The following is a 22,948-nucleotide window of genomic DNA, read 5'->3' on the forward strand; positions in this document are numbered from 1 at the left end:
ATTCACCAGAGGTGGGGAGCTCTTCAGAGCATCCAATGCAAACGAGGAGGATGGGCTGCAGAAGATGTGCGGTCCCTTTAAGACCCCAACGTTCTACTAGCCAAAGGAGGGGTGTGTGGTGGGGGCGCTGCGTGATGGGAAAGTGCCGGCTGAGCCTCACACTTTCTCCCCGTTTTGTAACTTTCAGGTCTGGGCTGTAGGAATAAAGCCCGGTGCCTGGACCAAGAAGGAGTGCGTGCTAGCAGGGGCTGAGCTGCTTGCTGGAGGACTTCCCGCCAGCGCCAGGCTGCCCGGCCAAGTGGGGAGCGGACAGGCGGGCGGGCAGGTGGCCCCGGGCCGCCGCGCCCGCGCCTTGGCTCTGCCCCCTGGAGCCAAGCGAGCCTCTGCTCCCTCGTGGTGCGAGGGCGGTGATGTTTTTCCTCCCACCCACTTTTGAGTCCCCCCTCCCCCCTCGCGCGCACTCAAGCTCTCGCCACAACCTGCGAGCCCCAGACCTCGGAGGAGCGCCCCAGGGAACTCAGAGCGTGTGCAAGCGTGGCAGAAGGAGGAGGCCAGTGCCCAGGTCAGTAAGCAGTGCCCTACCGCCTTTACCCCCGATCCCTGACTCGCTTTCCAACCTTTTCACAGGTGGGGTGCATTCTGTTGGCTGGAACTACCCCTAGACATTCCCACAGGACACCTTGAACTGTGGGATTTGCCATTCCAACCAGTTCTATGGTTCTGCTGATGGAATAAAGGTAGAACTCTAGGTACTTCGTAAAACAGCCTGGAGACTGGAGATTTGAACCTGTAACTTGCTGTTCGGCCTGCTCTGGTACTTCTTAGGCTCCCAAAGGCAGTATAGGCACTCCCTGCCAAGCTACCTACAGGTTTTGGGGCTTCGCTTTATGACTACATATGTGCAGGAAAGAGCCCCTTTTTGCTCCTTTAGTGAAGTGCTGTGGACTGATTCACAGTAAGTTAAGGAAGCAGAGTGGATGGAGGAGAGGCTCCTGTCTCTTCTGGCCATCATCTCTCCCCTGCCCCCTTTTTTTTTTCAGGCCCAGACTTCTGGGATCAGGGTTTGAGACATAGGCTCAGGAGACAAAGTAGGATTGCTAGATTTCAGGGCCTGGAAAACCTACCTTCCAGCCCTGCCACTAACTCAACTCTGATTTCCTTCTCTCTCCACTGCACTCCCCTGAGTTTGAAGGTATAATTGTATGGAACAAAATGCAATGCTAGGTCAGAAGGTGTTTTATAAGCCAAAAAAACGAGGGGTTCTTAGTCATAAGCAGTGATGTAGTCTCTGCCTCTGAAAAGAGATACCTTGGACCCTAACTCCCATCCTTCTTTGGTAACCCACCAGGAGTTAACTGAGCTTTTGTTGTTGGGTGATAGTGTGGTGAGAGGATCAGCTAATGGACAAGGACCGGAAGTCTCCAGTGTCTTTCTTATTGTTTGTCCGAAAGAATATTGCTACCCAAGGGGAAGTCCCACAGATGATATTGACTGAAATCACAAGGTCAGTCAAGCTTCCCCCTGAGCATTAAAGAGACACTGTCAGGTGTGAAATGGTGCCTGACAGCTCTATATCGGTTGGCTTTTCTTTAGAGATGTCTCTGGGTCTGTTCTGCTCAGGAGACCTGTTTTGAGAGTGGGCCCACATGGTCGTGCAGTTAAAGCTGAGCAAGGAGCAGTTGGTCTCTTTGCTTGATGTAAATGAGCAACGTGAACACTGGTTTCCCAGAGGCACCTGAATAGATGCCTTGCCCTGGGTATTGACACATTTCTGCATCTCATAGACAACCCACACACTCTCCCACCTCATCCTCCCCGCCAGGGTTACTTGCAGGGTTTTGTTTTCTTTGTTCTTTTCTTCTTGGGTCCTGGATCCTCCGCCCCCACTCTCCCATAGCAGTGGTTACATTTCTAAGTAACCTGCCAAAGAGCCAGTGCAAGCCCGATGGCACAGCAGTCTGTGGGAAGCAGAGAGTTAATGCAGAAATAACTCCAGTTAACTGGCTCAAAGTATAATTTGAAAAATTAGGGACACTTTGGCTCTTTGGAGGAATAAGAATTGGATGACTCCTGAGTGATGCTTTTCTTTCTTGCTGTAGTCCCAACAAATGTCTCCTACAACCCCCTGCCCCAAAATTGAAAGGGAAAGAAATAAAGAGAAATAGAATAATGAAGAGCCCCGGGAAGAGAACTCTTTCAGTTCATATTTCTGCACAAAATACAAAGGCAAGACTTCAGGATCTTATAAATCATAAGCGAATATTTATAAAACGATTCATTTTCTGATGTACTCCATCACCTCCTGGGAGGCCACATAGATGACAGGAATGCCAAAAGAGATTAATTGCTCTCTAGTCACCAACTTTCCTGTTTGCTCATAACATTAGTTGGGACCCAAGAAAAGCAAAAATTCTAAGGGCCATTTTCTTGCCAGCTTGAGTTATGAAGCAATGCTACTGTTCACCAAATCGCCCAACCATTGTACAAGAAAAACAACCCCGTTGATTCTTGCATGGGGAGACTCAAAAGCCAGGGTTTCAGAAGTACCTCCCGAGAGCCATATATGATTGTGATAAATTAGATTTCAACAGTTAAAAATCTTTGTCTTTTGGAGGCTCAGAGGAAAAAGCTTATTAAAGTAGGTTCAGGAAGAACTCTGTTGAGGTGGGTGGCTGGGTTAAACTGTTAATGAAAATGCTTTCTTTCAAAAGGATCTAGTAGCTCTCAATGTACAGTGATGTTCTGAATGACTGAAAGTGGATTGGAAACCCACAGAACAGATGAAAGCATCAGAATCGAGGCTTCAGCCAGACTAGGAACGCGCCCCAGGAGAACTAGAACCTTTCATAATGTGCTAAGAGAGCCGAGAAAGAAAGTAGATGGGTGCTGCAAACCGACCTGATAGCACAAATCATTCTCTAGGACCAGTTTGTTCTCAGGTGTGCATGTATTTATAATCTGCAACATTTTTTTATTACAAAGTATCCCTGTGTAGCTGTACTGGCCTTGAACTTGGAGTGATTCTCATGCATCTGCCTGCTGGGATTACAAGCATGCACGGGGAGACTGGGCAGAAATAACGGATATTTTAATGATCATGGCCGTTTCATAGCATTTAAAGTAAAAGCTGTGACATCCACTTTAGAACTCCAAGAGATTCAGTTCTCCAAAGTGCACATCTTGCACTTTTTTCCTTCAATAAGTAGTTTATGCTCAATATTTACACTGGATTCTCTAAAAACATCACCATGCTTAAGTTCCTATTCAGGATTAACCCCGATTGACTGCAATGCTTCCAGAATATTTCAATATTTTCCAAACTCCTATTGGAAGAATTTGTAAACTCTAAAGTCCACAGAACATAGTTGTGACAGGATGCAAGCAAATTTTCTGTGTTTTAAGGCTTCAAAAGCTTAAGATTTCAGTCCTGCCAACCAATGCCTATTTTTAAAGAATTGTGGTTGTTTTAACAGCCTCTTGTGTGGTGGGACAAATTGAATGAATCGCTGTTGAAATTTGCTTATTTTCTTTTAAAATTACCCATTTTACATTTCCTTTCACAATGGACTTCATGGGAAGAAATATGTCTGAACTATTCTAAGCAATGAAACTTCTCAGATGTTGAATTGCATCCATTATCAGATTACATCTATCTTTTCCAACATAAGCACTCGTAGTGAAGATTATTTTAGATATCATAGAAGATACAAGAGAAACACTGATTGAGGAAGGATCCTTAAAGGATTAATGATAACATTAGTCTGAAGCTAAAACTACTAAGCTTGCATTTCAGACATCATTGCAGTCAAATGCTCTCAATTTGTACATCCTTTGCCAAAATAGCCCTTTTAAAAACTGCAGTTTCCAGATTCTCTACCCCCACCCACCAACAATAAAATGTCCTGAGAAATCAATTTTAATTTCTTTAGAAAAGATTTCCAGTTTTCTTTTTATTTTCCTATGACTTGCTTGTAATGATTTAGCCTCAGTGTTGGACAGGAATATGTACTTAACTCATGTGAATTTCCTCCCATAATCTTTACAAGACAGACGAGGCAATCCTTTGTCCTCTACAAACAATGCTTGCACTCCAGTATATTCTTCAGTATTTTCTCTAGCAAGTTAGAAACCTAAGTATCACTCATGTTCATCAGTTCCAAGGGATCTGTTTTTATTACTTCTTTCTGCTTTCTTCTCAACAGGTTTCGTCCATCAGTCCTCCGAGTCTCTGAATTGCATTTTGCAGTAGCTCAGATGAGAAGAAAGTGGAAAATGGGAGGCATGAAATACATAGTCTCCTTGTTTTTGTTCTTTATTTTCCTAGAAGGAAGCAAAACAGAGCAAGTGAAACGTAAGTGTCTTGCATTTAAAAAAAATCTCATATTCATCACATCTTTGAACCTGTGGTTATAATCTGTAGGGATTATGATTAGCTCAAATGTGGCCATGGAATTGTTGTAGGAGAAGAAAGTAACTGTTACTGATTTATGCATGAATTTATAAAAGAATGAGAGCTTTGAATCACGCCAACTAAACTTGAAGCTGTTTTTCTGATTATAGTATAGTTTTCATCTCAAAGAACACATGACACATTTTCACTTTCCTGTTCTCAACTGTACGAATATCATTCCATTTTACGTAATTCTAGAAATATCTGACAGATGAGCTGGACTTTTTCCCATTTTCAGACTCTTCAGTGAAGGTTTTAGTTTATGAAAAAGAGTAAAATAAAAACAAAAAAGCCAGCCTTACATATTCCTAATACTGAAAATCAATGAAGGAACTGGATTCAGACCCAGTGATGAAATTTAGCTTCCAAGAACTGTTAGGAAATTAGATGTCATTTATTGAAAGGAATGTCCACACAAACCCAGGGAAAATTCTAAAAAAATCAGCGATTCAAATGGACTAACACATTAGAGAAAACAGAGGGAAGCAGGAGGCCTGGGTGTGTGTGAAGTGTGATTACCCACCCCACTACCCTTGCTGCCACTGACATGCCTGTTCTTATTACAAGCCCTCTACTGCATTGGAACAGTGTGGGCCTCAACTTCTTTTGGACACTTGCAGCCACTTCTGAGGTGGACCCTTGCTCTAAATTTGAGGGGAAAACTAAGCTTCCATTCCTTTTTAGAGTTACATTAAAAAAGAAGAAGAAGAAATACAAAGTGGAATTGGTCCAACAGGGGCATATTCTGTGTTCCACTGAACTTATTCATGAGATCACATCACTTAAACATTTATCTCTTCTATACATAGAATTAAATATGGGAGGCAGAAGGCATGTTGACATGGAGGGCAGAACCAAGCCTATTCTGTCATTAAGAGTGTTTCTGTCCCACAGTGATTTTTCACAGCAAGCAGTCTTCTTCCTGGGAGAAAAGGTGCATTTGATAAGGAACTATATCTATAGTGATATCTAGCATGACTGAGGCACAAATGGAAGATAAGGGGGTGCAGGCTCTGAAAGAAAACATGAATCAACCTCTCCCCTTGTACTTCTCACATTACCCACTTTTTTTCCCTACCATCACAGAGTAGTCCATATCAGAACACTCTCCTCTGATTTAAGTGCATGTGATAGAAATGTTGTTTGTTCCTTCTTGAATCAGTTCACAATCAGTGGGGATTAAAAATTACCCTTCTCTTAGAAAGACACTTCCCATATAGCCATGTTGCTGATGGCCTCGGGGAATATTGTCATTCTCAATAGACCATCTCTTCTTGGAGATCTTCCATACTTACAAAGCATTAAGGAATATCATCCATAAAATTTAGAGCTTTGTTAACAAAGCAAAGAAAAATGATTTATGAGCCCTAAACTGATACTCTCTAATGTTTCCTTATGCCTATTATGTCCCAAACCATTTGAATATTTGGTTGGTGTCAAAGTAATTATGTAACAGATGGCCAAAGGCACTGGTTTTGATCTAATATTTCAGTTTGTGGCTAGATGGTGAGACCACCATCGTGGTCATTCTTTATTGACATTTCATCTGGCCACACCCAAATCAAAGATATGTGAAATATAACCCTTACTAAAGAGGAAATTTCATAGCATATGCTTCACGTATGTTGCCTGAACACATGCAAGTGGTCATGCACAGATATTTATGTTGATGCTCTAGCAATGCCAAATTAGAAGCAGTGGAAATAACAATCCAATGGAGAATGTTCCGTAAATGATCCAAGTGCTGTGTTAAAATTTAATCTTTTTTTGAAAAGTTAATGGCCCTATAAATTTTTTTCCTAAATTGTATCTCACAAAGATAAATATATACATGATAACCTTCCAGGTCATGTTAAAACATTTCTTAATAACAATGTCTTGTCTTTCTAGTACCTACATTATTTTCAACTGCATGTATGTTCTGTTGTTTAACCATCTTCTGTTTGTAGGTATATATGTTGTTTCTAGTTTTTGACATTACAAATTAAGGGCATTAGTGAAACCCTTTAGATGCTAATGGACATATTTATGAGGAATTTTTAGTCAAAGGGTATTTTCAGTTTTTATCTTGACTACTGCTGTCAATTTGTTCTTCTTTAAGTTGCTACTGCCTATGTGTGAATGTCCATTTATAATTCCTTTACCAAAAGTGTTATTAATCTTTACATTGGAGAATGATCTTAATTGTAGAAATTATATTTCATTTTTCCCTTAGTATTTTCCTATTCCTATGAGATCTTTTCAATACATTTTGTTTTAATTAGACTTCTTAATTACATGCTTTTCTTACTAGCTTTTTGTTATTCTAGATATTGCTTGTGCAAACTGTATTTATATATCAGTTTTAAAAGTCTGTGTGGTCAGATCTGTATTCCTTTCCTCTGTGGCTACTGAATTTCCTGGAAGGTCTCTCCCACCATATATTATTGTATTTTCATCTGGAGTTTATCCATAGTTCTTTGTTTCATGTGAAATTTAGACTCATATATGGGATGCAATAGAAAATTACTTAAGCCTCTGGATAGTAGATTTGTAAGAACTGTTTATGATCCTTTTATATTATCTATTCCAGAATTTCTACAAGTGGAAATTACTATTTTTTAAAAGGGAAAAAGTTATTCAAAGTGAAGAGACATATTTTACATTTTACTGTCTAGTACAAGAGAAAAGAGGCATAGGAGTATATGAAAAGGAGGGTTATTTTTAAATTTTATAGAGCTGAGAAAATGTACAAATATAGAAGTGTTAAAACTTTTCATCTGTTCATACTGTCTGTCTCCATTTTCATTAGGAAGCCTCAGTTTTTGATTTTTCAGGTGATGGTTAGTATTAGACTCTTCTAAGTCCAAGAGCATGCTTGTTCTTCTATCTGGATTAGCCAGGATAGGATGCATGTGAGGTACCCTTATGGTGAAAGCTTTTCTATCAATTGTTGTGGAAACATGAGCAATTTTAGAAAAAAAAAATGCTTTGTATGCAGGAAACTCTTTTCACAAGGAGTGGTGAAGGCCCATGTTGCCATTTGCTTCTAGCTAATTAGCCATAGTTGTAGGAAGACAGGCTAAGGACACCAGGAAATACTGATAGTGTACTGCAATGGATGAATGAGCCATTTGTTGCTTATGTAAAAGTTTGCTACTGTCCAGCACCAGCAAAGTTTGAGGTCTTTAGCCAGGAAAAGATCTTTCTATAACTCCATTATGCTCTGTTGTTAAAGTTGTAGTCAATGAGGCCAGGAAGCTCTTTTGAAGTTCAAAGGAGCGTAACATTCACAGCATAATATTCATGCAAATATGGGACAAATGGGCTGACAAGTTTGCCCCCTTTGGCAGCTCTAACTTAGGTAATGAAGTATTGATCAAAGTGAACTTGAAGAACTGAGTTGTGAAGAATATTTTATTATATATTTCTAATGAACCAGACTATACTAAGTCTGGCAGAGTTTCTGGAGACAAAAATGTGTTGCATGGATCTATTCCTGCTCTATAAAAGTAAACTGGATCTCTGAGAAACTATATTCTCACTCATTTTTCTCCTCCAAGCTAAAGCTTGCAAACATTTATGTTTGGATTAAATAAAGTGGGACTTTAGAATTCTCAGGAAAGGCAAGCCACCAGTGTAGTAAGAGAAGGAAGAAGATTAGCAAATTAGAGATATGCAATTTGTGGCCCTGCAGGCATCTACTGTATTTCTGGTGAAAGCCAGAAAGAAAAGCACAAGGTTTTTAGGATCGCCTGAGCATTTCACATGATTATTAAACATTAAGAAGAAGAAGAAGGAGGAGGAGGAGGAGGAGGAGGAGAAGGAGAAGAAGAAGCAATAAAGAGAGTATACCTCTTAAAGTTTATATGGATAGAATAAGAAGAAAGGAAGGGTACCATAAAATCCGGTAGTTTGTCAGGCATGGTAGATGTGCCTGTAATTTCAGCATGAGGGAGACTGACTTTAAGTGAGTTTAAGGCATACCTGGGCTAACATAGGGAGCACTTTTTTAACCCTCAGACAGCTTAATATTTTTCAAAGTAAGTTCTGAATTCTTTAAACTATTGGAGCATAGTGACTTTGAGATTAGCCTAGGTTCAACATTTTGTTTTACAGCTGTCTCATGTACTTGGGAAATGTTACCCTCTAGGGCTTCAGTTTTTCTATCAATACAATGAAGAGATAGTGGTCCCCATTGGATTACTTTGTGTCCATTGCTGTAATAAAATACCTGCCAGAAGCAAGGTTAGGGAAGGAAGCCTTTATTCTGGCTCACGGTTTGAGAGTATGTTCCATTGTGGCAAGCAGAGCATGGCTGCAAAAATGTGACGTGGCAACTCAGATTGTGGCTGTGGTCAGGAAGCAGAGAGAGTTGAATGTAATTAACTACTCAGCATCCTTTCTCCTGTTCATTCAGATGGGGACTGGAGCCCTTGGAACAGTGCTGCCCTCAGTTAGGGTAGTTCTTCTCACATCAGTTAAACCCATCACAGGCATTCCCAGAGATTTGTTTCCATAGTATTTCGAAACCCCATAAAGTTGATCACGATCAACTATCAGGGCCACCATAATCATTTGCATATGGGCTGAGACAAGATTAACTTTAATAAATGGTAGCCATTGCCTGGCAGTGGTGGTGCACACCTTTAATCCCAGCACTCGGGAGGCAGAGGCAGGCAGATCTCTGTTAGTGCGAGGCCAGCCTGGACTACAGAGGGAGTTCCAGGAAAGGCACAAAGCTACACAGAGAAACTCTGTCTCGAAAAACCAAAAAAATTAAAAATTAAAAATTAAAAAAAATAAAAATAAATGGTAGCCATTACAGAAACATTTTTTAAAAAGCCAAATTACGTGGTCTACTAAATTTTGAGATGAAAAATTTAAAGAAAATGGGATCAATACACTTTGTGCAAGGACAGATTGCTGTGAATGCCAGTCAGAGTCAGAACTGAAGCACAGATCCCCAAATATAATATTCTCTTCACTATACCAATTTGGCTCTGGAAATTCTTTGAAGAAGCCAGTTCATTTCTTGAGTTTAAGCCCAGTCTTTTACATGTGGCAGCAACTTAATACATAAATGATCATCTAAGTGAATGAATAAAGACCTTTGTAACTACATTTCCTTAAGAGATGCAATGTGCCCTTTGGGACCTAAAGAACCAAAGGCTGAGGATAGAATTTAGAGGTAAAGTGATTACCCAGCAGGTACAAGGCCCTGGGTTCGTCTCCAGTACCATTTACAGCAACAGTAACAACAACAAAAAGACAGCCTGGGGCTTGGTAGTTGCACAGTGAGGAAGACTGTTTGCTGAACAAGAATGGTGACTTGCGTTTGAATCGTTAGTAACCCATGTAAAAACCCAGGTGTTCTCATGTGTGCCTGCAACAGCAGCAATGTGGAGACAAAGATAGTATGCTGAGACTTGATGGCCATCAACCTAACCCCAGATTCAATGAAAGACTGTGTGTCAAAGGAATATGGCAGAGAGTTAGAGAAAAAGACACACAACGTCTTCCTCTGGCTTCCATATATAGGCATGGCTGTGCACACACACGTGCACACTCACCACACACATTTGTATCACATGTGTATACCACACGTGCTACTGTATACATTCATATAGCCATAAAGATTAAACACAAATAAAAGTACAATTTCGATCCTCAAAAGACAGGCTAAGATGAAAATTATTCAGGAACCTAAACAAGCCAAGTGAAAATTCTGAGAAAGGTTAAAAATATGATCATGGGGAGAATTCTTACATTCTGGACAGAGAACTAAACATCAGAGTAGGTTCTGTGGGGATGAGACAAGAGAAACCATGACTTTGTTTTTGTCTGTTTTGCACAAACCACCTGGACTTTTAATCATATCACAGTCACTCTGAAGAGAATTTTGTTCATTTAAGAGATTTATAGCCTAGATACTTTTTAAAAACATTGGATATGTGTTAGAGATGAAAGACTGGGTAGGAAAAGGCAATATTTTTTTAAGATGAAATAAAATATAGGCCATCTTAAGAAGAAAAAGTAGATACAGTTGGCATGTAGTTGGGTAGATTGTAGCATCTTGACTCGAAATTAGGCCTATACCTTCTGAAGAAAAAAAGAGAAACTTTGGGTTTGTTGAAAAGCAGCAGTAGCATCTATAGAGTATTCTCATTTCCCATCTACTGCTTAACACTTTGTTGATCATGAGATGCTTAAATAAAGCATATTCAGCGTGGTACACAGAGAACATCTGTAAGCTGGGTTGCATAAGATAAAGAGAAACTCTGGTATTTCTTTATTAACTATCTGTCTTAGTTTGGGTTTTCATTGCTGTGAAAGACCATGGCAGCAGCTCTTATAAAGGAAACATTTCATTGGGGTGGCTTGCTTATAGTTTCAGAGGTTCAATCCATTATCATCATAGCAGGGAGCATGGTGGACAGGCAGATGTGGTGCTGGAACTGAGAATGCTACATCTTGCAGGCAACAAGAAGTCAACTGACTGTTACACTGAGGGAAGCTTGAGCAAAAGAGACCTCAAAACCTGCCCCCACAGTAACATACTCCCTCCAACAAGGCCACACCTCCTAATAGTGCCACTTTGTTTAGGAGTCATTTTCTTTCAATCCACCACATTATCTATAAAGTAATAGGCAGAAATTAAGTAATGAAATAAAAATCTTCCATAAATGATGAGAAAATGTAGTCCATGTACTTTAACATTTAATGACATAAGTTAATTGACTTATGGTATATTGAAATTATTAAGTAATGAATGTTTAATATACCTATTAGACTAATAACAACTGTCAGATATCCAAAGAAACATTTATAATAACATGTTTTTTTCCTAATTGAAGAATAGATGTTAATTGATAAACATGCAGAAAATATATAAACATGTAAGAAAAACAACCATAATCTCAAGATCTGTGGATAATCATAGGTACTTATTACAGCAACTTATAAAGTCCTTTTTTCTAAGCTCAGAAATACATATGTATATATTAAATAAAACACCGTCTTGAAATGAATTTGAATCAGTGTTTTTTATGTCAGTTTACAGTTGTTATCTCTAAAATGTACCAACACTGAACATACATTCTCACGCTGTCCAAAGTGAAAGTTGGGTACTTGCTGTTTGTACAAGAGACAAATTTGATTCTAGCCCAACTTGTTCTCTCCATCAAACAGAAAACATTCCCAGTCAAACAGAAGGTCTCCTTCAGCTAAAACTTGTGAAGCTGAGGTGCTGATAGGAAGGACTTTTTTTTTAAACGAGAACTTGGATCTTTGCCCACAGTCCTATGCCATATGACATGGAACAGATTTTTTAGCCAGAAAAAATTTCAGGTCAGGTTTCACCAGTCAAGTAACCTTTCTGTAAAAGGATCTCCCCATGGCCTCATAGAAAGACTGATGAGAATACCATTTACTCTCAGTTATCCATGCTAATAAGAGATAGAAGGACATGATGAATTGAAATTTCATGGCATATCTCCAGTTCTCATCTTAGCCAATGGTGTTACCTTCCTCCTGTGTCAACCATCTTTGAACTACAGACTCTTTTATTCCCATTGTGTCTACTAGTAGAAAACTGAAGTAGTCACAAAGCAAATAGAGAGGTCCATGATGGGTGTAAAATGGTAAGGGGTTTTATTTTTGTTTGTTAGTTGTTTTTCTCTGTGTGTGTTTCCTTGTCTCTGTCTGTCTGTCTGTCTGTCTGTCTGTCTGTCTGTCTGTCTCTCTCTCTCTCTCTCTCTCTCTCTCTCTCTCTGTGTGTGTGTGTGTGGGGGGGGGGATGGGTGTGAAATTGGATTACGTGAGGACAAATGACCCAGCAAATATGATTGAAATATGTATTTAATTTCTGGATGAAGGAATAAGCCATAACAACAGAATGAAGAATTTGACTTCTTCTTAGATGTCTTTTTTCACTGTTTTTTTCACAACTGGAAGCAAGCTCCTTTTAAAGTCCTGAGAGAATGGGGCACAATCTTCAACTCTAAAACCTCAGACTAGGGAAACAAGAAACAAGTTATGTAACTACTGTATGTTTTCCTTCCTACATTGTGCTTCAAGTTTGATAAATGGACAGAGGCAAAGTACTTATGTGTACTTTTCCCCCTCTTACTATTTTACAATCTTTTTAAAGAAATAAATAATTAAAAAGGAATTTGTTTACTTGGTATGTCTACTTCACATAACTCATAACAAAGATTCATTTCTCCCTTTCTACTGACCGTATGTGTTAAGTAGAATAAATATTTTTGTAATACTGACATAGTGATGTGTCTACAGTAAGAGCTGTTATCAAAAACAGTTCATGGGAATGCCTTCTTGGTATTGGACTAGAGATAGAGTTCTTGACCCTTTGACCTAATCTTAGGAGAGGGGCAGAGCACTGATGGCACAGATGTACATCTCTATGGTTGTTTACATTTTGCATTGTTCCTGTTAACAGGGGCTACCAAAGTAGCAGGAATTTCTACTTCTAATTAAGGCCAGCTGAGCTATTTGAAAAATAGCTGTAATGATGCAGGTTGAAGGTCCATTTCACATCTTAGTTGAATTCCTCTGGGACTCTCAGATACCAGTAATTAGTAGTAAGTCATATGTTCTCCATCTGATCTCTCTCAGATATTGGCAATGGATTGCTGACTTTTCTTCTTTGTCTCTCCTAGAGATTAGTGTAACATCCTTGTTTCAACAAAAATCATCTCATTTGTGCTTCTTCCCAGATGATATACTGAGATTTTAGGTGTGGTTGATTATACATTGTAGCTTGTTAAACTCTTTCCCGGGTGGTGTCAAATTTATAAGCATATGTTGAAGTTGAATTTATCCTAGTTCTTGAAAAGTGATAATGCTGTAGTTGAAAGTTTTCTCTGGTCCCACGGGGCCCCACGGTCCTGCAGCCCATTATAAAATAATCACTCAGAGGTTTATAATAATTATAACTGCTCAGCCATTAGCTCAGGCTTATTACTGACTGGCTCTTACACTTAACCCATTTCTATTATCTATAAGTTGCCACGTGGCTTCGTGGCTTACTGATACTTTCACATCTTACTTCTGGTGGTAGTTCGCAGCATCTCTTCTGCCTCCCTTCTCCTCTTCCTCCCTCTCCAGCCGGTGTGCTCTTGGAAAAACATGATTATGAAAACCACTCCATTTTGAGCAATGTTAAAATATTTCTTAATGACGGATGTTTAATTTTATTATGTGCCTGAAAAATATCAATGTCAATAATTGCTAGTACATAGTTTAACAGCACCAGCATTACTACTGAGCTCCTTGCCTGCCCCTAGCACCTGTCTTTTTCTTCATTTAGGATCTCTTGGGCATAACTAGCTAAATATCACATCCTTGACATAAGACCAATGCATGTGATGTAAGGACATTATATTTGCATTAGAACTGGTTTTTCTATCAGCAGTGGTGTTTTGAGTAAGGTTTTTGCATTCCCTGACATTATAGTTTGGAAGACAGTGGGATAGTAATATGGCTTCAATAAGATGTTAGCATACTAGGTAAAGATTTGTAGGTTTAAGAAGGAAAGGGAACTTTACTTTTGGGTAACTTTTATCTTCCCAACAAGATTGCTTTAGCTCATGAGAGCTGTTCTAAGCTTTATGTTTTGTCACTGGTACACATATAGAAGTTCAAATTAAGCATTGGTCATCTATACAATTTTGAATGTTACTTCTTTACATTTATTTCTTTTATTTGTGTGGTGGCTTGGTGCAAGTGGAAGTCAGAGTCAAACTTGCAGGAGCCTCTTCACTTCTTCCACCATGTGGGTCACTGGCCTGCTCTCTGGTCATCAGGCATGGCAGCATGTGCCTTTCCTTACCGAGTCATCTCACTGACCAATTTTGAATAGAAGTCCTTAAAATATTTAAATGCATCTGAAACTCATATTTAGGTAGTTTGTTTGATTTTAGTGACTGTTCAATCTTTCAGAAGTCTTAATTTTCCATTAACCCATTTGTTCAATAAATAAGACAGAGAGATAAACCATCAAACACGCAGATCACAGATGACAGCAAAAATTAATCCAACTTGATACTTTAAATGGGTAGATCTGATAGCAACCATATAGTGAACTAATTCATGCAAGAGAAAAATAAAATACATAGTATACAGGATCTATTTTTATGTACACCATGGATTTACACTTAAAAATAGGTTCTAAGTTCCTTCAATTCAAGTATAGTAGCTCCAGATACATATGACCATGCCAAACTAATAATTCTACTTAAAGGAGTAATGTTCATGAGTTTGTTTTCAAGTATACCGATTATTTCTGAAACACTGAAATAAGATTTATGTGTAGAAGGCAAATTACTTGACTGTTTATCAGAGTTAACATAATTTTTTTTAAAAAATCACTTTCTTGTCACTAACAGGAGAGTAGAGAAAGATGTCTCATATAGACATTGGTGTTGGGAAATTCACAGTTGTTTCTCAATAGCTAAAGATTATGGGATTACTGAGGTATTTCTAAGTTGTGTCTGTGTAGTATGAATCTTAAATGGTTTTATTAATAAAATCAAACCTGAGGCCAGTTATTGGGGTGAATGCTGGAAGATCAGAGAAGCAGAACAAGTCACAGCTACCTCACCTCGCCAGTTCCTCAGCTGATCCTATTTCCTCAGACTGGAAGCCTCTGTGTCCTCATCCAAGTGGGTCTCAGCTGAACTGCTGCTCAAAAGTCTAAAAGCTTACTCAGCTAAAAGCTTCTAGTTTTTGGTCTTCATGCCTTATATACCTTTCTGCTTTCTGCCATCACTCCCTGGGATTAAAGGCTCACTCCCTGGGGTTAAAGGCATGAGTCACCATGCTTGGCTGTATCCTTGAACACACAGAGATCCAGGTAGATCTCTGCCTCTGGAATGCTAGGATTAAAGGCCTGTGCTACCACTGCCTATCCTCTATTTTTAATATTGTGGCTGTTCTGTTCTCTGACTCCAGATAAGTTTATTAGCGTGCACAATATTTCGGGAACACAATACCACCACATGTCTGTGTAAGGAAGCTATGTTTCTAGACTTGCCTGAAAACCACATATGTTCTGCTTTAAAAAATGTTTTTAGTTTCCTGTGTTCTGAATACATTTTCTAACTTAGAAAATATAGCTTAATGTAAATTTTTGAGGAAAATGGTAATACCATAACATTCGAAACAAAAATGATTACTGAAAATGAATACATATTAAGCCTTACTGATAATTTAAAAAATACTGGTTCCATTATTCCGTATAGAATTTCCAATGTATTAAGCAACTAAAATTTTCATTGCTGGTCATTCTCACACACTGATAAAGGGAACATAGGTTAGTGTAGCTTTTCTGTGAGAAAAGTTAGTGATAAAGATTAAGAGTTTAAAAATATGAAAAAATTTTGACCTAAGAAATCTGCTTCTTAAAAGTTGTATTAAGAGCCGGGCGGTGGTGGCACACGCCTTTAATCCCAGCACTTAGGAGGCAGAGGCAGACGGATCTCTGTGAGTTCGAGGCCAGCCTGGCCTACCAAGTGAGTTCCAGGTAAGGCGCAAAGCTACACAGAGAAACCCTGTCTCGAAAAACAAAATGCATTAAGAAAAAAGCCAGTGTAGGACTGTTTGACAAAAGACTTTTAAAAATAGAAATGGCAACAATATAAATGGTCAAATAAAGAATTGGTTAATGTTAAGGTTAAACTATGTATCCATATAGAACAGTGTCCCTAAGCACAGAGTATTGGAATATTGCAATAACAATATTCTCATCATGATATGTGAATTTTGTAATAGAATTTCTATATACATGATGTCTGGATAATAAAATTAGGAGTTTCTAGTTTTCTGCCTAATGTGCGAAGGACTCCAAAGTTTTAAATTCTATTATATAAGGAAGTACTTGAATGAATTAAAAATTAATGATTCCTCTTAGATTAAGTAAGATGGGAGATGGAATGAAAAGTATAAAAACAGGGAGGAAGGGAATAAAATCACATGAATATCCATGTAGAAAATTCCAAAGTACCAAGATTAATGTATAAAAATAAATTGCTTTCCTACATACTAGCAAAGAACAAGAGGAATTTGAACTAAACACATTTATTACTATTTACATTAACATTCTTAAAAATGAAATATATATATATATGTATATATATATAATCAATAAATCTGGGACTTATGCAGGGACACTTGGCTCGGTCTGGGAGGGGGGGAATGGACCTGCCTGGACTGAGTCTACCAGGTCGATCCCGGTCCTCGGGGGAGATCTTGATCTGGAGGAGGTGGGAATGGGGGGTGGGCTGGGGGGAGGGGGAGGGGGGCGAGAGGGGGAGAACAGGGGAATCTGTGGCTATTATGTTGAACTGAATGGTGTTGTAAAATTAAAAAAAATAAAAAAATAATGAATCTAATCAAACTATAAGACTTGGATGAAATAAAAACCAAATAAATAATTGGAGGGATACCCCATGTTTGTTGGTACGAATATTAAAGATTTTTAGTGTTGGCTTTTCATAATTTAATCTGTAGGTCATTAGCAGTCAAAATTATAACAAATTTTTTGTGGGCATTACCAGAGTGACTCAAGTTTGTATGAAAAGGTGAAAGATACAAAATAGCAAAAAAAAAAAAAATACTGAGAAATAACATTAACAATGTGACTGATAATACTTCCCTCAAAACTTGTTGTATAAGCTGGAACAATGAAGAGTGTGACACTGGCCAAAGGAAAATAATAAACAGATCAATAGAACACAACAGGAAGCCCAGAAATAGACATGGATAAACACTGCCAGGAAACTTTCAACAAAGAAGGAAAGTTGTAAAGGAAAGGAGGGGCAGTAGATAGTCTTGTCAACAGATGGTGCTTGAACAACTAAATACCTATATCCCCAAGTAAATAAATTAATGAATTGAGCCATATTTCTTACATCCTTCACAAAAGCCTCAGCGTGTATCACTGAACAAGGTGGTTGTGTGACTATGGCAGTGACATTTTAAATAAAACATCAAAGGCACAATTCGTGCAAGAACTGGTACACTAGACTTTATTAGAATTAAAGACTTTTGCTTCTATTAAAGACAGTGGTTAAAAGCTTTCTCTGCTCTTGCAGAGAACTGGAATTTTGTTTCTAGCACCCACATGGGGTACCTTAGAACTATCTGTAATTCCAGGTCCATGGGACTTGGCTTTCTCTTTTGGCCTCTGTGGGTACCCACATATATGTGTGCATACACACACACACACACACACACACACACACACACACACACACACACACACTTAAATACAATAATCTATAAAATAATTAGTAAATTGAATCCAACAAAGTATGAAACTAATGATGTGCCACAATCAAGTGGGATTTATTGCAGTTATGTGTGTTCCAACATTTAAAAATCAGTTAAGGTGTTCCATCATATCAACAGGCTGAAGAAAATAAACATGATTTTATCAAAAGATGGAAAGAAAGCATTTAATAAAATCCAATACTATCTAGCATACTAGGGGTAGAGGCAAATTTACTCATCTTGACAAAGGAATGTCAGCATCATACTTTGATGAGACACTGAGTGCTTTCCCATTAAGGTCAGAAATAAGGAAATGCTACACACTCGCACTTTTTAAATTTGCCTTTTACTAGAAGTCCTGGATAATGGATAAATCATGCACGCAGACTGAAAGAAATAAAACTACCTTTGTTCACAAATGACATAATTATTCATATAAAAATCCTCCAAAAGGCTGGAGAGATAATTTACTGATTAAGAGCATTTACTGTTCTTGCAGAAGACCCAAAATTTGTTCCCAGCACCCACACCAGGTGGCTTAACAACTGCCTATTAACTCCAACTTCGGGTGATCCAGTGCCCTTTTCTGGCCTCTACAGGCACTTACACACACACACACACACACACACACACACACACACACACACACACAATAAATAAATAAATAAATAAATAAATAAATAAATAAATAAATAAATAAATAAATAAATAATAAAAATAAGTATTTTTTTAAAACCCAAAGCAATAGCAACAATGGTGCAAAAGCATCTGTAACAATTAACAATTAACAAGGTTAAAAGATAAAAATTCAATATACAAAATTCAATTCCTTTTCTAAACATTATCATCAATGAACACATAACATTAAACTTTAAAAACCTTAGTGCCATTTGTATTAGATGAACAAAATGCGTAGGTATCAACATAACAAAGTGTGTTGCAAGATCTCAATGAGAAAAACTACAAACACTGATGAAATAAATGAACTAAACAGAAATATATTTTATGTTTATGGGTAGAAAAACACATAGTTGTCAGATATCAGTCCTTACCTCATTCTAAAGTTTCTACGAAAGGCAAAATACCCTGAATAGCTAACAGTATTGAGGGAAGAGAAAAAAAATAGTTTCAGAGTTGTGACCCTACACAATTTCAAGGCTGATGTAAAACTACAGTAATGAATGTAGTGTGGCTAGGTGACAGAATAGAGAAAACGATGAATATAACAATACAGAGCCAATAAATAGATCAGTACATATGTAGCTGATTGAATTTTTTCACTAAAGAAATAGAATTCATCAGAGAAAGGCTGCCTTTTCACAAAATTCATCTACCATAAAATTTCTAGATAATAACATAGCAGAAAATCTTGGAGAAATATTTGGCATTGGGTCTTTTGATACTGCTCCTAAAGCATGTTCTAAAATGAAGACATTGATAAGTTGGGCTGCTTTTAAGATAAAATACTATGCTCTGAAGAAAACATTAAACCAGAATGGAATGATGGGTCAATATCTATGTTTTCCAGTGCACTGATATTCACAATATGTAGCAAAGTCTAAAAATCAACAAGGAAATATGAATAATCCAATTAATAAATGGGTAAAATATCCAACAGACAGTTCACTAAGAACGACACACAGGTGGCAAATGAAGAGAGGTTCAAATTATATGCCATTAAGAAACAACAAAATAATCATGTTTTTTTTTCTTTGAGTTTGTTTATATGGTGTATTACATTGACGGACTTTCGTATGTTGAACCACCCTTGCATCCCTGGGATGAAGCCTACTTGATCATGGTGGATAACTGTTTTGATGTGTTCTTGGAGTCTGTTTGCCAGTATTTTATTGAGTATTTTTGCATCAATGTTCATGAGGAAGATGGGTCTGTAGTTCTCTTTTTTTTTGTTGTATCCTTGTTTGGTTTAGGAATCAGGATAATTGTAGCCTCATAGAAGGAGTTTGGTAATGTTCCTTCTGTTTCTATTGTGTGGAACAATTTAGAGAGTATTGGTATTAACTTCTTTGAAGATCTGGTAGAATTCTGCGCTGAAACCATCTGATCCTGGGCTTTTTTGGTTGGGAGACTTTTAATGACTGTTTCTATTTCCTTAGGGGTTATTGGATTATTTAAATAGTTTATCTGGTCTTGATTTAATTTAGGTATGTGGTACCTATCCAGAAAATTGTCCATTTCTTTCAGGTTTTCCAGTTTTGTGGAGTAGAGGTTTTTGAAGTATGACCTGATGATTCTCTGGATTTCCTCAATGTCTGTTGTTATGTCCCCCTTTTCATTTCTGATTTTGTTGATTTGGATTCTCTCTCTCTGTCTTTTGGTTAGTTTGGATAAGGACTTGTCTATCTTGTTGATTTTCTCAAAGAACCAACTCTTTGTTTCATTAATTTTTTGTATTGTTCTCTTAGTTTATATTTTATTGATTTCACCTCTCACTTTGATAATTTCCTGGCGTCTATTCTTCCTGGGAGACTTTGCTTCTTCTTGTTCTAGAGCTTTCAGGTGTGCTGTTAAGTCACTAGTGTGAGATTTCTCCAACTTGAAAAGGAAGAAACAACGTGCTAGAGAGGCCCACAGAAATCCACAAAGTTACCCCCACAATAGACGGCTGGCAATGGTCAAGAGACAGCCTGAACTGACCTACTCTGGTGATGGGATGGCCAAACACCCTAATAGTCATGCCAAAAACCCCATCCAAGGACTGAGGAATCTGGATACAGAGATCCATGGCTAGGCCCCAGGTGGAGCTCCGGGAGTCCATTTAGCGAGAAAGAGAAGGGTTTATATGAGCAAGAATTGTTGAAACCAAGGTTGGATAAAGCACAGAGACAAATAGCCAAAAGAATGGAAACACATGAACTATGAACCAAAGGCTGAGGGGTCCCCAGCTGGATCAGTCCCTCTGAATAGATCTCTGAAGTATTCGAAGGCCACCTGGCCAAACATCCTAATTGTCATGCTAGAAACCCCATCCAATGACTGAGGGAACCGAATGCAGAGATCCAAGGTCAGGCTCCAGGTGGACTCCAGGAGTCCAATTGGTGAGAAAGAGGAGGATTTGTATGAGTGAGAATTGTTGAGACCAAGGTTGGAAAAAGCACAGGGACAAATATACAAATGAAAGGAAACACATGAACTATGAACCAATAGCTGAGGAGCACCCAACTGGATCAGGCCCTCCGGATCAATAAGACAGTTGATTAGCTTGATCTGCTTGGGAGGCATCCAGACAGTGGGACCGGGTCCTGTCCTCAGTGCATGAACTGGCAGTTTGGAACCTGGGGCTTATACAGGGACACTTGGCTCAGCCTGGGAGGAGGGGACTGAACTTGCCTGGACTGAATCTACCAGGTTGAACTCAATCCTCAGGGGAGTCTTTGCCCTGGAGGAGATGGGAATGGGGGGTGGGCAGGGGGGAAGGTGGCGGGCGGGGGGAGAACAAGGGAATCTGTGGCTGATATGTAAAATTAAATTTAATAAATAAATTTTAAAAATGGGGAAAAAAGAAACAACAAAATAAAGGACCATGACTGGCCATGGTGTCTCAGGTCTTTTTAATAGCAGCACTGGGGAGGCATAGGCAGGCAGATCTTTGTGAATTTAAGGCTAACATGGTCTATATAGAATTCCAGGCTGTCTATGGATACATAGTTAGACCCTATATGTTGTACTGATTTTTTTAAAGATACATTTATTAGAATTTTCAAACACTGAGAATACCAAGCGCTGGTTCAAATATGGAACAACAGAAACTCTTTCATTGCTGGGCATATTAGCTTGGCTTCTGTTGCTATGATAAGACCAAAAGCAACTTGAGGAGGCAGGGAATTATGTCACCTTACACCTTACAGTCTTTCAAGAAAGGAATCCAGGAAAAGAAAGCAGGGCAGTAATCTGGAGTCAGAAACTAGAGCAGAGACCCCAGATGAGTGCTGCTTACTGGCCTGCTTCCCCTGATTTGATCAGCCTTCTCCTTATATGACCCAGGACTACCTGCTAAGGGGGAGCACTTTCCACAGTGGGCTGGGCATTTCCACATCAGTCAGCAATCAACAAAGTGCCTCACCAACTTGCCTACAGCCCAATCTGATAGGGGAAATATTCTCAATTGAGGCTTCCTTTTCTCAGATGAATCTAGCTTGTGTCAATTATATAAAACCTAACCAACACTATTGACTCCTAGTCAACTTGATGTGACAAACACATCACTATTAAACTATAAGCTTTCCTGTGGTGATATGGTGTTCCCCAAAATATTGTGTACCCTAATAAACTTATCTGGGGTCAGAGAACACAACAGCCACTAGATATAGAGGCCAGAAAATGATGGTACACACACCTTTAATCCTAGCATTCTAGAGGCAGAGATCCACCTGGATTTCTGTGAGTTCAAAGCCATACTTGAAACAGCCAGGCATGGTGACACATGCCTTTAATCCCAGGAAGTTGTGGCAGAAAGGTATTTAAGGCGTGAGGACTAGGAACTAGAGGCTGGTTAAGTTTTTAGGCTTTGAGCAACAGTTCAGCTGAGATCCATTCGGATGAGGACACAGAGGCTTCCCGTCTGAGGAAACAGCCAGAAATATCAGGAAGGAATTGGCAAGGTGAGGTAGCTGTGGATTGTTCTGCTTCTCTGATCTTCCAACAGTCACCCCAATACCTGGCTCCAGATTTGTTTTTTATTAATAAGACCTGTTATGATTTGTGCTTATCTTTCCTTTCTTGTTTATCCCCAAGATGCCATGTTAATAACACAACATAAAACATAATAAATTTAAGAGCCTCATACTCCTTTAAAAATCTCAATACTTGAAGGCTGAAAGTCTCTTTAAAATATTCAGAGTCTCTCTAAATGTTCTCTCAAATATGGACTCCTTTAAAATCACAAATAAATTAACATACTTTTTTACAACAAGATGGAAGAAGTAGAGAACAGTCACAATCAAACCAAAGGAAAACCAAACTTCAACTATCTAAAAAATTCAGTTCTTGATTCGTAAGTCCCACTCACAATCCTTTGAGCTCCAACTGGTCGAGAAGCTCCACTTCTCCAGCTCTGCCTATCTATCTGTGGCACACACAATCCATTTCATAGGCTCAGGCCGGCTCTACTTCACAGTTGGTGCTCTCCTTGGTAGTTGTCCCGACTGTACAGACACCTGCATTGTGCTGGAGTCCCCACTCCAACTGAAGCACCTTCTCCATTAA

The 22,948-nt window shown here is 38.7% G+C and overlaps 1 protein-coding gene across 4 annotated transcripts in view; it reads left to right on the forward strand.

The window, feature by feature from the left end:
* The first annotated feature begins 314 nt into the window (after nt 1-314).
* Chrdl1 (chordin like 1) overlaps nt 315-22,948 on the forward strand; it is a 123,280-nt gene continuing 100,646 nt past the window's right edge. For 2 of the 4 annotated variants that reach the window (XM_006970289.4, XM_042269029.2), the window contains exons 1-2: nt 318-562; nt 4,203-4,351. In XM_006970289.4, coding sequence (XP_006970351.2) covers nt 411-562; nt 4,203-4,351 — 301 coding nt within the window. In that variant the 5' untranslated portion in view covers nt 318-410. Of the gene's footprint in view, nt 563-4,202; nt 4,352-22,948 lie in introns of all 4 variants that reach the window. The other 2 variants (XM_042269028.2, XM_006970290.4) reach the window with 2 other exon arrangements.

This window comes from Peromyscus maniculatus, chromosome X (assembly GCF_049852395.1).
Source record: "Peromyscus maniculatus bairdii isolate BWxNUB_F1_BW_parent chromosome X, HU_Pman_BW_mat_3.1, whole genome shotgun sequence".
NCBI classification, from domain to species: domain Eukaryota; kingdom Metazoa; phylum Chordata; class Mammalia; order Rodentia; family Cricetidae; genus Peromyscus; species Peromyscus maniculatus.